Here is a 16,571-nt window from a genome sequence, read left to right on the forward strand (position 1 = left end):
GCTGGAGTGCCCCTGCTCAATGAAACCAAGTACAAGACACCACACTAGCCCCAAACACTTGGCGCCCCTTCTGGTATTTATTTATTCTTTAGGAATGAAATTGGTACATACAACAAGGGCTCGCCCTTGTGCTCTGCCCCACGGGCTATTCCATTGCCCAAGCCAAACCTTGGCTATAACTTGCATTCCATCCTAGTACACACACTAGTACCGAAGTGCCAAGGCAAAGCTAAGGCGCTCACCATTTGTCCATGACCAATTGTAAAGATATCTAAGCATTCCACAAAGACTGTAACCACCTATTAATGACCAAGCATCCATACACTTCCCAAAATGCTCAAGCAGCCTCAGGGTTTCCAAAATGCAATACACTGCCCCTTTGGCACTCTCCCAGGCACACCCTTTGTAACTAAGTGTCTGCTTAAGCCTATAAGGTCTAGAGGAAGCTCCAAACAACAGATGGAGCAACAACAAGCTTCCAAAAACCACCAAATGCAATCACATGAAAGGGATAGCGACAAGAGAACTCAAACCAGCTTCAACTGTCTGCAATCCAGCTCTGAAACACCTCCAAAAGCAACACATCCAGTGTTGAGGCTAGCAGGAGGAACTGGCAGCTAGGAGAGGGGAAAGAAGAGAGGGATAACGGGCTGGAATCTGAGATAGAATAGAGCAAGAGGATCACAGGCAGGAGAGAGAAGGTGAGCAGGCCGTACAGCAGGGAAAAAGGGCAGTACAACAGTGAACTGACATCCATACAGCAGCCTTTGATATCCATACAGCAACAGCATTAATGGCATCCGTACAGCCAGCGATGGTATCCCGTACAGCAGCAAATCAGTGTCCGTACAGCAGTGAATTAACGTTCGTACAATCAGCCTAGAAAAACGTGCATCTGTCCATACAGCCAGAAATAAAGGCCCTCGTGCAGCGGTGTTGAAAGGACCGTACAGCAGGTACATACTCCTTCAATGCAGTTCCTGCAGTCCGTACAGCCGCACAAACCGCCTCGAGATGCGTGCAGACCAAGAAATGCAAGGAGTCAAGCCTTCCTTGGAATTCGTACGGCCGCCCCTTCACCTCGGGATGCGTGAAGAATGCATTAAAAACCAAATAGAAAACGTGCGTTGGCCTTGGAAGGAGACGAAGAGGGTAGGTATGCATGAGGGAATGCCACGTGGCCCCCTCATTAAAGCTCTAACCCTTGCAAACAAATGGAACATTGGTTTGCCCCTCACATTAAAATCCTAACCCCTTCTAACGAATGAAACATTGGTTTCCTTAGGCCTAACTTTAAGACCCCTCTAAACCTTGCCTTGCCCCTAGCAAGTAGGCCTAGTGTGTGCACCTAGGGACTTCTAGGAAGTGTCGCTTCCCCTGGGCTAGCCCCCTAAGCCAAAGTTAGTCACGGTTCATAACTTCACGTCCCCGTGACATACCCTCCTCTTGAAACAGCAAACTATCAAATTTGCTGCTATAAACATAAACCACTAGCAATGATAATATGGTCTAGGAGAGCGCGCGAGTCCATCTATATATCAATGCATCATCCGTGTGGAGTGACTAGTACACTCATGTGCTAAGCTTGAAGGAGCTACAACCGAAGTCAGCTCAAAGCACAAGAACTGAGTGGACTACACCACTCTGAGTGAAATCTACAAGTAGGCCTAGTGTGTGTACCTAGGGACTTCTGGGAAGTGTCGCTTCCCCTGGGCTAGCCCCCTAAGCCAAAGTTGGTCACGGTTCATAACTTCACGTCCCCGTGACACTTTTCACTTTATCACTCAGCTCAGAGCTAGGTTCTCACATAGAATGGCAAAGGGACATTTTTCAAATTTCTAGATCCATCCGGCACGGCTGCCTGCTTGTCCCTTTCTATATCTCTTTGTGGCTCAGGCGATGAGTCATTTCTTCTATTCACAAACATAGATGGCTCTTCGTCTTCCCATACAGAGTGATGTCAACCATGAGCTTGCGAATGACACAACTGTGTTGCTTGAGGCTTTAAAGCGATCTCGGAGGAATTTTGTATAGCAGCAAGGGCTCGCACAATTCAATTGGTTTTTGGGTCAGTGATGCAGGAAACACCAAGATGGGGAGTTGACCTTGGCTTCATATGAGGATAGAGAGAGTTACTACCACTAGATACCCGGGTTGTCACGTAGAAGTCAATTTCTCCTCCTCCCATCAGTTTGCTCTCTTGGAGAATGTCAAGAGGAAGCTACTTTATTGAAGCTCCACCACCTTGTCCCTAGCCTCCAGATCCCTTGGTAAGCCAAGTCTATTAGCTTAGCCTTTGCTTGGTATGCTATCTCCTCCTGGTGCTTTTCATGTTCTTGTACTCAAGTAGGGTGTTGGTATAGAAGTTTCTCCGGTTCAGATGTAATGGCACACATGATACAAGGGCTTGAAGCACTATCATTTTTCCCTTACATGAGGATGTCCTTAATATCACTGATCCTAACATCAAGTGAAGGGCCTTGTTAGGCAACAAGTTATTATGGGATCCACTAGGATACTCGAGATACATGCAATAGTCTAGATGGGAGAAGGAACCCTCTGGTGCCTCCATGATGGGAACTTGGAGAGCCTTAGGGAGCTGCCCTCACTGGAGTGTAGAGATATATACAATGATATGGTGGTGTAGGATAGACTAGGACTTGGTCTATTTTGGAGTTTTAGTGTGCTCTAGTACTTGGACTATATATACCAAGTACTTGTACTTCATTTGGTTGAACATTTCACGCACAGGTGTCATGCAGTTGCATTGCACAAGTGTCAGTGCATTTGGGACAGATTTGGGCTGCACATTAAGTGCAAATAAATGTTTAGGTGTTGTGCATTTTGAAGCCAAGTGTTTGCTGTAAGTAGATGCACTTTTGGATGCCTATTGAGCAACATTTTCCTATTGCATTGTCAGCCGTTCTTTGGTTGAGATACAGTCTGATTTTTGGGACAGAAGCACATTGCATTTGAGCCAGTGTTTAGCTGTGGTTGAGTACAACGTTTTGGGGCAAAATACAAGAATGCAATTTCAAAATCATGGTGAGAAAAGGAGCTCAACATTTCATTGCCGATCACATGTCACAATTGAGGATAGGAGAAGAGCAGGAAGAAATAGAAGATGACCTACCAGATGCTACATTATTTCAAATAGACGTTGTGCCTAATTGGTGTGCAGACATCATAGGGTACTTAATGGCAGGAAGACCACCTCCTGAAATGAAAGCAGTGGATGCTAGGAAACTAATTCTAAAAGATGCACCCTATCAACTCATTGCAGGACAACTATACAAGATGGGAAAGGACCAGGTTTTAAGGAGATGTGTGATGCCACATGAGATCATGCCAATCCTTAGTGAAGCACATGGAGGCATTGCAAGTGGACATTTCCAAGGGGAAGCAATAGCAAGAAAAGTCCTTCTCGCAGGATATTGGTGGCCAACACTTTGGTCAGACATCATTGGGTACTTAATGGCAGAAAGACCACCTCCTGAAATGAAAGCAATGGATACTAGGAAACTAATTCTAAAAGCTGCACCCTAGCAACTCATTGCAGGACAACTATACAAGATGGGCAAGGACCAAGTTTTAAGGAGATGTGCCATGGATCTAATCACCGCATGCTTGTGGAAATTAAGGATGATCAATACAGGATCAAGGATCCAAAGAAAGGGTATGAGATTGTGGCTATAGGTTCTTATGAGGCCAGCATGGGTCTTTACAAGCTTGATGCTCAGCCCTATAATCAGCATTGTCTGTCTATTCTACTACTCCAGGTGATTTATGGCATGCCAGGTTTGGTCATGCACGTCACAGAGCCTTGGCATATTTGCATAATCATAATATGGTTGAAGGATTGCCAAAACTACAGCAGCCCGCTCAAGGTGTGTGAAGCTTGTGCTCTTGGAAAGTTGCATCACCTACCATTCAAAAAAGGTGGTCCAGGTTCAGTAAGAGCACAAAGGGTGTTGCAGATTGTGCATAGTGATGTTTGTGGACCAATGAATGTCACAACCCATAGAGGGTATCGGTATTTTGTCACATTCATTGATGATTATTCTAGGTTCATGTGGCTCTTCCCCATGAAAAGCAAATCTGAAGTGTTCAATTGGTTTAAGGAGTTCAAAGAATTGGCTAAGAACCAAACCAGTTCTAGAATTCAAAGACTTAATTCTGACATGGGGGAGAGTATACTTCACATGCTTTGGAGGGATACCTAAAAAATCATGGGATAAGGCATCACAAAACAATGCCATACACGCCTCAGCATAAACTGATTGCAGAGAGAGAATAGGACTCTCATGGAGTGACACGGTGTATGCTGAAATTTAAGAGAATGCAAAAGCATTTTGGAGTGAAGCAATTGTTACAGCCACATATATTCAGAATCGCTGCCTTACACAAGCAATTGTTATTTCAGAGTCTTTGGGTCTATTGCATATGCTTTGGTACTGGCTTAAAATCGATCCAAGCTTGATGATAAAAACATTAAATCCATCTTTGTGGGGTATAGCACTGAAAGCCGAGGCTTTAGGCTTTATGATCCAGCCACAAGGAAAGTAATCATAAGCAAGGATGTTTTGTTTGCAGAGCATGATAGCATGTAGCCCATCAGTGAGGAGTTCCCTCCATATGATGATACACCTCTAGACATCATTCAGTTTGAGGATGATGTTGATTTGGGTTCTCCAGTTGATGTTCCCTCTACCTCTCAGGCTCCCGCATGTTTGCCACATGTTGAGGGTTCTTTTCCCTCAAATGTTTCATATTTGCAGCCAGCTCATGGGTAGGGAGAACCCAATATTTGGAAGCATTACTAGCGCCGTCCAAAGGATGTTATTCGAGCTGCTATTCCCAGCAAGACAGCTGAAAATTCAGTTCCTAGATGGGCTAGGTTGACACTTGCAGATACTAAAGATCAGGCTATATTGAAGACAACCAGGGCCAGCACTCAGAATGCTAAGTAGCTGAATTTTGCTCTCATGACCCAAGTGATGGAAGCTGAACTGACCCTCAGCGCTTTGAGGATGGTCAGGGCAATCCGGCATGGCAGAAAGCCATGGAAGCTGAGATTAGATCCATTCAAAAGAATGCTACATGGGACTTGGTTGATACGCCCATTGGCAAAGAATGTGATTGGCACCACATGGATCTACAAAATAAAGTATCATCATGCAGATGGTACAATTGAGAAGTACAAAGCCCATTTAGTTGCCAAGGGGTATGCACAAGAGGGGACAAATTATGAGTAGACTTTTGCTCTGGTGGCCAAGATGGCTACCATTCGCTCTGTCATCTCTCTTGCTGCGTTTTATGGTTGGTTTGTGTGCTAGATGGATGTCAAGACCTTCCTCAATGGGGATGTCAAGAAGGAGGTCTCTGTGCATTAGACCCAGGGTTTTGTTGTTCAGGGACAAGAGCACAAGGTATGCAAGCTCAGGAAAGCCTTGTATGGGCCGAAACAAGCGACTCGTGCATGGTATCATAAGATACAGCAATTCTTGTTGTCCCAGGGGTTTGCCAACACTCATACAGAGTCAAATTTATATGTTCTGCAACAAAAATCAGATTGTTCATGCTTGTTTTTTATGTCGATGTCATCATACTCCTTGGCAGTAATTTGCAGCAAATTGCAGTACTGCAGTTCGTCTTGTGTCAGACTTTTGACATGATAGATGTGGGCCTCTTACACTACTATCTTGGCATTGAATTTTGGCAAACCAAGAGGGGATTTCTATGTCACAGACAAAATATTCGAAGGAGTTGTTGCACAAATTTAAGATGGAGAACTGTAAGCTAGTGGCCACTCCATTGGAAAAGGGAATCAAGCTGAGTAAGCATGATACGACTGAAAAGTTTGATGGCACATTGTACAAGTAGTTGGTGGGCAGTTTGATCTACTTATGCTCCACACGGTCAGACATTGCCTATGTCACAAGGCTCGTTGGAATGTATGCTTTCAGTATGCTGGGAAACATGGCAAGTTTGTCTGCATCTTCAAGATTTTTATGGGTTACAATCTTACATTATGAATATCAAAATTAATTACACTTGATTTTATGATATGCTTGCAAAATACTAAAATAAAGCAAACCAGCTCTCCTGATCAAATATCACCTTTTGCAAGCGTCGCTCATATAGCAACCTAGAAGGTCCTAAGCATACTTGCTCAAAACTCGTGTTGCATGCTACTAATCCTGCATTGAATTTGGCCATAGAGGGAATTTTCATTTCTTGAAGCCCCTCCAGTTTTTCTTCACATGAATAGTAAATTTGTTCACAATCCTTTGTGGATTTAAGATCATTTGCAACCTTCAGGGACTCATATGCCTGCAGACAAATTTCATCATGAGATTATATAATTGTATCTACGCTAAAGGGGGAGCTACTCATTTAAAGAACAGAAACAAGAAAGACATACTGGATTGAAAAATGATCTCTTACACTCTGAAGTTCAACCTCAAGTGCATGCATTGATACTTCATGATGCTTGTCAAAGTGCTCCTTGTCAAAACAAGCAAGTACGGCATTTGCAGTTTCATTATGCAATTCCTTGAGTCTATCCTTGGACATGGGAAGCCTCAAGTTAGAAATGTTTCTTTTATAAGTACTAAGACACTTGTCCACAACGGCCTTGTTAAAAGCATCCACCACTGAGCCAGCAGAAGGAATCTCTCCCTTGTTCAGGGCTTCAATTGTCTGATGCAAAAGTGAATTGGAGTATCAGAAAACATACCAAGCTGGAAGACAGCATAACTACTTAGTCTGAGAAAAATACGTCTTATCACAAAACTCTCATTCGAATTCAAGAAAAGGCACCCATGTGTGGGAATATTTCTGAGAAATCTTATGGACATCATATCTTTTGTTTAAAGAACAACGATTGTAAATACAGCATAAGAATGGTGGTTGTTTTTCCAACAGTTCAAAGGACCTGGGATCAACACTAAGTTGTCCTGGAATCTCTATCGTGCAATTGTGGAATTTGAGGTTTGTCTTGCACTTGAGAGAATGTTCTGGCATCATAGATCCCATTTGGTGGCACAGAATGCCGCATGGAAAACTTCACTGCCTCTTTGTTTCTTGGTAGATTACAAGAATTATTATCTAGAACAGATGCTGAACTTTTTACCATAAGACATTATGTGCCTTCCTACAAAAATGGGGAGCTCTACTTTAACGTTTCATTGGCACCAGATTCATTGCATGGTATAACATTCAGGTTTGGCTAAACCCTGTGTATTTCCCAGTCCATCCTCTCTTAAGGGATTGAAGCGCACCAAACCCAGTTTCTATAGGATCTGCACTGCATATTCATGCTTCAGGAATCGACCACTTGAGAGTTGGAGGGCCAAGTGTTTATGTTTCTTTTGATTACTAGAATGTCTTAGATTACATGTTTCTTGAGGGTAGAATAAACCATTATACGTGTTTCTCTAACAAATGAATCCCAGAAGAGAGGCATATAGATCTCTTTACAGTTGGGGGTCAAAGGAGAGATGCACAGGAAACTGTTGACCATTACTTTAAAGTCATGGATATCGGATTCATGAACTCTATCTGCTTTTGTGCAAGGTATAGGAGTTTCTAGATGCTAGGTTTCAGGATGGTGTTGATGTTGGTGTACCTTTAACAAGTTAATAAGAGTTTGGATTGAAACTTGCACTTTTCTCCCTCCCCTTTCTTCATCACCAAGGGCTTAGTGGCTTGGCTCTATTTGTCTAGACCTCAAGTGGTAATATACAGACCTGCACACTTATTGGGAGATCAAAATGAGCATTTCAGCTTGGCATATCTGGAGATCCAGATGCACAGAGGCACCTGAACCAACCCATCTCACCCCATGGCCAGTATTTGGAGAGACACTATACACTTTTTTTAAAAAAGTGAAAATTGAGTTACTTTATATTACAAAATCATGATCCCAAAATAGGACGATGAGAAATACATCAAGAGAAAGCCTCCATATAAGACAGATATACATCATGATCTATGCACTTGGTCTGCAAGCAATCATAGAAAGATTGTTGCAGAGAGCGCCTAAAGAAAGTAAAAATAGAAACAGTGGGATCACCAAAGGCTCTATGATTTCTATCCTTCCATAGAGCCCAGAGCGCCCAGTAGTGAACCCAAACAAAAAAGAAATCAAACTCTTTTGTAGCTGGGTGTATCCCAAAGATCCAGAAAAACTTTCCAAAGACAGCATTTGGAAATCTGGCATGTAAACAATGTCCAAGGAAAGTGAGAAAATTCGAAGTGGAGGAGCAATGCCAAAGGAGATGTGGCACAGACTCCTGTGGAACTAAGCATCTGCGACAACCAGCCGAAGCAATATGTCTGCGATGCCAATAGTTTTCCAGATGGAAAAACTCCCAACAGTACTCGCCACAAGAAAACTTGTTGTTTGAGTGGCATTTTAGAATGCCAAATTTGTTTCAATCTTTTGCGCCACCACTTTGCCGTGCGATTCATTCGCCAAAGCTGATTGAGCTTGTGAGAAATCCATGGTGGGGGTAAAAGAACCATGTAATGAAGAGACAGTAATATGTGACAGCCGTAAAGGTTTCAAGAACGATCCTGGAGAAGTAATAATCCAATCATGAAGACGTTCTTAAAGCTCCAATGGTGGAATGGGCTGAAAAGGCTGAAGCATAGCTGGAACTTTCCGCCAAATAGATCTGTAATGCATACCAAGGTCAAATTTTGCAGCAGCCAATGGAAAAAAAAGAGGAAACCCCTCATCTTGAATGACATCTTCCACTGAATGGATGCCTTTTAAACTGAGGAAATACGAGCGGTGAGGTTCCTGCACTTGCAACGAAGGGACAAAAACTCTAGACTAATGTATACTCTCTGCTTTGAGAGAGTTGCATTGTAAAGAATCTCACCCATTTCATTCCAAATGAGAGAGGATATGCTTCCAATCCAGCAGCATGCTAGAAACAAAAGGGCAACCTTTAATTTTTCCTTCCACGGAACCCAAAATAAAATCACATTGTGTAGGCTGCCAATATCCAAAAGCAAGAGTGTTGAGCTGTAATAACAAACGACGTATCATTGCAGCCCAAGGCTGAGAATCCTATAGAAAATGCAGCATCATCTTTCCTTTGTGAGCAAGGATATGCACTCGAATGTTAAGGATATGTAATCCCCCGTGCATTTTTGGTGAGCAGAGATGCTGTAATGAGAGTAATCTCAAGCTCTTCTGGCCATGTTTTGAACACCAAAAAGTTTCCAAAACAATGGACATAAAAGAAGACAATTCAGCCTTGCTATAAATCATGAGAGGCAAGTAGAATTGAATATAAGCTACCAGAATCGATTGAACAATTCGTAGCCTAACATGAAGAGACCATGTTGCCAAATTCCAATCTTCCAAGTTTTTCTAAGCTTGGCTAAAATCCAATGAGCTTGTTGGAGACGTGTAACCGGCCAATCCAAAAGATAGCTCAAATGCTGAACCATCTGATTGGGTGGAACAACTTTCCCATGCCATAAAAGAGCATGCCAGTCTTTAGAATGCAAAGGCAACAATTTAGATTTTTGAAAATTAATATAAAGACCAGCCGCCAACCCATATAATAATAATGCCTACATCAAGCAAGCTAGGTCCTGATCAGTATTCTGTGGAGTAAAAAAGAAATCAACTGCATAAGCTTGAGCTATCAAAGGGCTGCTGTCATGAATTTCCAGACCATGAAGCTCATCAGAGGCTACGAGATGATCCATATACTCAAGCATAGGATGAGTGGCTATGGCATATAAGAGTGCACTTAGTGGACAACCCTGCTGCTGATGAAAGAAAAGTGGTAGGAAACCTAGTGAAGAGCCTATGCAACTGAAGACAGGACGGGTGTGAAGCAACTCTTTTTCATTCCATGGAAATGTTTACCAGTTCAGCATGCATGGTCATGCCTCAGACAGCCAAGAGTAACGTTCATGAAAGCAAAAGGAGAGAAAAAACAACCAGCAAATCACTATAATTCAATTAGCTCTGTAGATGAGGTCGGGACTCCCTATGGGATCAGACTAGCAATATGGGCTCCAATAGAAATAGAGCAAATGCACGACGCCCAGAGCATGTACCCGGACCACAATGACTTGAGATGATACCCTCAACAAGCCACAAACAAGCACAAAGACACCAGGAAGACTCTCAACCGAGATGGCACAAGTGACACGATGAACAAGACTCAATCAGACATGAATAACGCACATATGTGGTACCACAAGCAATAGGAATGAGCCACAACTCCTCCAGATCCAAGATCCTCCAGACTTCAGTCGAACAGGTCCTCACCCTTCCTTGTCCACATGTATGGGCAACTTCCCAATCAGCGTTGTCTTCATGTATGCAGCAATCTCTCCTCAGTGTATGAGCAGTCTCTTGCGCAATCCTTTGGCTTTTCTCCTCAAATTCTCGTTCCCCTCAAGAACAAGCGATCAATAGCTCTTCAAATACCAACGACAGAAATCCATCGAAGGGGGGGCAAGCTTTGTACGTGCGCCTCAAGCAAGCAAAGCTCTCTCTCACAATCAGCGCAGAAGGCAGCGTAGATCACCAGCGATGTGCAATTAGCACACACCTCCTTCTCTTCTTTAAAAAAACCAGAGTCGTCACCTTCTCTCCTGCTTTTTGGAAAGCCTCTCTCCCCTCCTCTACAATCTGTGCTCCTCCTCTATAACAACGCAGAGAGAGAGCGGAGGAAAGCATGCTTGCTGGAAGGGGCTCGTAAAGGCGAGAGAAGGAGAAGAAGGACGGGAGCTTGAGGAGTAGGGATATTCCACGACAGAGGCGCTGCAACGTTGCAGGAGAGCTACTTGTGTGTAGCTGGGGTATCGCGACTGCAGGCTGGGAGGATGGTGGCCGAGGAGAGATCAGAGGACTTGGTCTGGAGGTTGGGGATTGCGAACAGAGAGTAGACACCAGGGAAGGTAGCTGGGAAAGGCCGTTGCAACTTTGGGAGGCTTGAAAGGTGGAGAGGAGAATTGTGAAATGCAAGAGTAGGAAAATACACTGATTGGATACAGTGAAGAGTTCTTTTCGACGTGGCTGGAGGAATCTCAGACAACAGGCGATGTCTGTGTAGATTTTTGGAAAATCCTTCATGCCACCCACGTAATGAGCCAAGTCCCCACGTAATGAGCCAAGTCCCAACGTATTGCAGCATTGGCTCCACGTAAAGTTGTAGCTTGCCACCTCTCTACGTAAATTTTCCACGTCATTGACTCCTTTTACCACCCTTCTACTTAGCCTCAAAAAACATTGCACCAAGACCATTGCTCACACAATTGGGGTCACATTTCACTAGCACACAACCATCCTTCAAAACAAGGTATTTTGATGCATGCCCACGAATTTACCACATTGGATGTAACACAGATATTGACATGACAACATTCCATGCACATAAGATCATTTATCACACACATTTTATAGAAAAAACTTTTACATTTGACATTCAACCATCCATAGTCAAATATTTACATCATATCATCTTTTTTTGGGAAAATATGTCTTTGGAGCCATTAAAAAACCCATCACTAGCTAACTATGTGCACCTATGTGTCTCCCTACATTATTCATAGTGCTAGTATTTTATTGCTTTTTTTGTCTTATCACCGCACTGAGCACTGAAGGATCCACTTTTCAGAAATATCGCCAGATAGTATACAAGCAGCTTTACTGTCATTGTAGAGCCAATAAATAATGTGCTGCAATTTTGGCCAAAACCCAATGCATTTATAGTTTGCAAAATAAAATCCCACTGAACTGTGTCAAATGCTTTAGCTATATCAACTTGGAGCATTAAAACATCATGTTGGGTATATTTTGCATATTATTCCTACATAGGCATTTGCAATATTATCAGTGATGCACCTACGAGGAACAAAACCATATTGCGCAGGATGAAGGCCATCATGCAAATACCCTTTAATCCGATTCACTACCATTTTAGTGATGATCTTGTAAATGCTAGGCATAAGGGTAATCGGCCTCCAATCAGCCAAAGACTCACATATCTACTTCTTAGGAAGAAGCTTGACCAGCCCTTTTGTCCATGAGTCTGGCATGTACTGCTTTCCCATGCATAATTTATCATGCGCAGCAAAGTTGACTTGAGGATATCCGAGAATGCAATAAAAATTTCAACTGTAAGACCATCCCCTAGAGATTTCCATCTGCCACAGGATTTTACCCTATCCAATAATTTTCTTTCAGTGAATGAATCTTCCAGATCTAGAGGTTGCTGAGGAGAGAGAATAGGAGAAACATGCTGTAATAACTGACACCTCGCATCAAGAACTTGTTGAGAAGGAGGATCAACTGCCCCAAATTGCTTGGAAAAATGATCCACATAGGATGTAGCAAGTTGGGCTCTAGAGGAAGTCCAAATACCATCAGGCATCTAGGTTTTGCAGATATTTGCACATTGTCTCTTGAAGTGCAGACTCTTAAAAATTCCTTTGAGGAGAAACCTTTGTTAAGAAAGGCTCTCTGTCTTCCTCGTCTCCCATTTAGTAAGTTTCCTGTGATCATTGCTTTGCAAACAGTATCTAGCCTGACATAAAACTGCATTTTCATCAAAAGACAAAGGCCAAAACTGACTTAATGCAGTCAAAGATTGACTAGTGTTTTTGGTTCTAGCAACAACCACTCTAAATGCCTTCATGTATTCTTTACCATAGTCACAAATCACTGATTGCATGCGAAATACAAATGCATCCCATGCATAATCCATATCAATATGACTCTGCTTTGACAGAGGCTGATATTCTACACCATCTCTTTATAATGATCATGCGCTAGATAGCTGTTATTCACAGTGAGGAGTCTCCTGTGGGACAGGGGATCAACTGAAATTTCATGAAAGGAGATCCTCAACCAAAGTGAAGCATGATCAGAATGCGTGAAGGCATGATCTATCCATAAAGTAGAAGTGAGAATGTCACCATAATGTGGATTGATTCTGTACCAGCGATCCAATCAAGCCTGATACAAAGGCTGAGCATTATGTTGAAAAGTAAAACCTGGTAGCAGAGGGGAAGTTTCCTTCCAAAGATCAACAAAACTAAATTGCAATATTAATTGAGACTAACTTTGCCTCTCTTAAGCCATCATATGTGTGTGACCTAATGTATTATCTCCTTGTTAAGGAGCATTATTAAAGTCACGACAAAGAAAGGCATGTTGCCACCAGGGATATCGCTGCATAGCATCCCAAACCATACTTGATGGTCATTTGATGGTCATTTGATCAAGTATGCAGGTGCCTTCCAAGGCTGCTTTTGTCAGAAAGACTATCTTCTCAAGGAGTGGAGAGGCTTTCACTTCTACTTGGAGGCCAGTACAAGTTTCAAGTGCACTTTCAGCCTCAACCTTGGATCTTTACTGGCCTTTTTTGTTGTGTAGGGCTTGACCCTCTCAGGATTTTATCATGCTACACATGGTATACTTTTGCCTCGAGCACATTGCTCTTGGGACATTTTTCATACTTAATAAAATCCCTGTTTGTTTTTTGATTGAAAAAGTAACACTTTTAAGTCTTTCTGATGGTGCAGTTCATCACAAGGGTGAAGAACCTAGGGGATCATATGTTTGCAATTAGTATTGCAATCACCAATGAAGAGCTTGCATGAAGGTGCATCTGTATTCCTTCCCGTAGGTATGACAGCCTCGTCATGGCATTGTATACGGACACCTCACTCACCTTTGAGGAGTTCAATGCCATGCCTCTAAAGGAGGAGATTCATCAAAAGGCTAGGCAAGGAGACTATTTAACTATTATTTTATCAAAAGGCTAGGCAAAGACTATTTAACTATCTCTATAAGCTCGAAGAAAGGAACGGTAAAGACTCCAGTAACCTCTCTTCTGTTAGAACCTGAAGTGAAGTTCAGTGTGTTTTAGTGTGTTCTACTGGCAGTTCTAGTAGAGTATATTGTGTGAGTGCCACGTGTCATATTGGGAGCCATCCCATATACATTTGTGCACTCTAGTGTGTATGCCTATCCTATAAAGGCTTGTACTTGTCACTTGTCAAATCATTCAATCTAATCAAGCCTACAAGCACTTTGGTCTACATGTGAGTACTTTCTTTTGGTTCATGCTCTTTCATTATGTAATTCATACTTTCTAGTTGTTTCCTTTGCTTCTGTCCTCCATAGCTCTCTTTCCTTCCTACCCTACCTCCTCTCCCTACTCCACTATGTTCCTTCATGTGGTATCAGAGCCATCCTTCCTCCTCCCTTTCTTTCTTCCTTTACCCTCTTGCTCTTCCAAAGGATTGAGGTGAGGGAGGCCAAGAAAGAGGATGTACTCTCCCTCTTTCCTCATGGAAGACAGCCCTCTTCTCACCCTTAGCCTCTCCATGAGCTGCTCTTCTTCAACAAATTCAAGCTTGGAGCTGTCGCCATTGGTGAAGCTGCTGGTCTTAGAGCTCTTCCTTGCAAAAACTTCACTCTAAGCTGCTGTTCCAGCTAGGGCGACTGCTCTAGACCCCCTTTTCAGCACGTTCGTGGGCTGTTGTTGCATTTCGAGGAAGTTTGGAGGCACTTCATCACCGGAAATCAGCTCCAAGTAGCTCCTACAGGCTGGGTGACTATTATAGAGCCACTTTCCAGCTATTCAACAACTTGAATCTGCAGTTCATGGCCTCTCTACCAGTCGCCACACTGTTTTTTATGATTTAGGGTTTGGTCGAGGTCATTTTTCAGCTGCTGCCTTTATCTCTACAGTCGCCCACCTCTATTACTGCTGGATGACATTATGAATAGCAAATCCAGTGCTGAAATTTGAGAAAAACACTCAAAACTGTGTTTTTTGACCTAAAACTCGAGTTTTGAAATTTCAGCTTGGATACTCAGTATTTTTAGGGATTAAGCCATGAGAGTGCTTGGATCAACCTCTGAACATGCTCAGACTTTAGCCTCTGAGTTACGTGAGGTGCACAGATTAGTAGTCCATCATTGTCATGTTCTATTCTTGGTTCCGTTCCAATAGTCCCTCACCTTTCCTTCATGGGGGGTGTTAGAACATGAAGTCGAGTGTGTTTTGGTGTGTTCTACTAGGAGTTCTAGTAGAGTATTATGTGTGAGTGCCACGTGTCATATTGGGAGCCATCCCATATACATTTGTGCACTCTAGTGTGTATGCCTATCTATAAAGGCTTGTACTTGTCATCATTCAATCTAATCAAGCCTACAAGCACTTTGGTTAACATGTGAGTACTTTCTTTTGGTTCATGCTCTTTCATTATGTCTTTCATACTTTCTAGTTGTTTCCTTTTCTTCCGTCCTCCATAGCTCTCTTCCCTTCCTACCCTACCTCCTCTCCCTACTCCACTATGTTCCTTCATCTTCTTTATAGGACAAGAGAACTAGAAATAAATGCTTCTACTTCAACAAAAGAGGCACTTTACAAAATGCTTCTACTACAATACATTCAAAATGATGTAGAAATAAGGCTGCAGACAAGAAGAATGGTATGCTAAATCTATCCAAGGAGGAGTCTTGTAATAGTGCTCAGGTTGAGTTGAGGCACTTTGTGGCTGTAGAAGAAATCTATACAAAGGCAACCTTTTCGCTTGGGTTTGACGTATCATGGATTATCAATACTGGAGCTTCTCCACATGACCAATTACAAAGATCGGTGCATCTCACTACTATTGGATGTCAAAGCATACAACTCGTATATCTCTTCACAACCCAAAATAATCATAGTATGAAATATCACATAAAATATTGCATGAAATATAGAATTCCGAGATCAGACGACACTATTGTGAACACAAAAACTGTCTTGCATTAACTTATACACGAACTTAGACCTAGAATCAAGCTTACAATAACACAAAGATGACTAAAAACTCTTATTGTTGCAAGGCTACTCTTCTCATGACTAGCTGCTTTAACTTTATAGAAGAATAAACAAATCCAAATGCTACTCAAGGGCTACTACACTACCAATCCAAGTGTCAGCTAAGAGACACCCAAGGGGACTCTCATGAGCCAAGAGACCACAAACCGATCGGAGGAGAAGGGTCACCCTTTGTGGAGTTGCTGCCTTATGAACTCCCAAGTGTGCCACTACATAGCCACCTACCATGTGGTAACACTTCTAAATCTTTAGAGAAAGACCCCCCCTATCAGGGTTTGCTAGTGCATCAATGTAAAATCCCAACAATCCCCCCTTAAACCAAGTAGGGGGAAATATAAATATGCAGTCACAAGATAACAAGCTTAACAATGCTGTCACCCACACAGGGTCCAAAAACAAAAAACTATCCCAAAATTGTCACCAACGTCAAACTTTAACTAGAACGCATAGTTATCCTTAGGTTGATCACGGGCATCTCTTGTCTACACCAGTCCAACAAAGTTGTTAGCTTGAGTTTCCCCCATAAAACATGCTTCCATGCTTGACTCTTTGGCTTGTGTGTCATATGCTCTTTTAGAGCCAAGCTTCGATGGTTGTACCTCTCTACCACAGGAGTCATAGGTTAGTTGGTTCTTCTTGTTACCAGTGTATGACACCTTACCCTTGTCTTTCACAACATACGCTATCTCG

General features: G+C 42.6%; 1 protein-coding gene across 2 annotated transcripts in view; it reads right to left on the minus strand.

Annotated features, from left to right (window-relative positions):
* Positions 1-16,571, minus strand: part of LOC147901051 (Guanylate-binding family protein) — a 67,562-nt gene that overhangs the window by 18,857 nt on the left and 32,134 nt on the right. For both annotated transcript variants that reach the window (XM_087376262.1, XM_087376261.1), the window contains exons 2-3: positions 6,448-6,702; positions 6,121-6,333 (exon numbers count right to left, since the gene is read on the minus strand). In XM_087376262.1, coding sequence (XP_087232388.1) covers positions 6,121-6,333; positions 6,448-6,702 — 468 coding nt within the window. The remainder of the gene's footprint in view (positions 1-6,120; positions 6,334-6,447; positions 6,703-16,571) is intronic.

Source organism: Dipteris shenzhenensis, chromosome 6, assembly GCF_047967505.1.
Source record: "Dipteris shenzhenensis isolate YYH24624 ecotype China chromosome 6, Dip_SZ_1.0, whole genome shotgun sequence".
NCBI lineage: Eukaryota > Viridiplantae > Streptophyta > Polypodiopsida > Gleicheniales > Dipteridaceae > Dipteris > Dipteris shenzhenensis.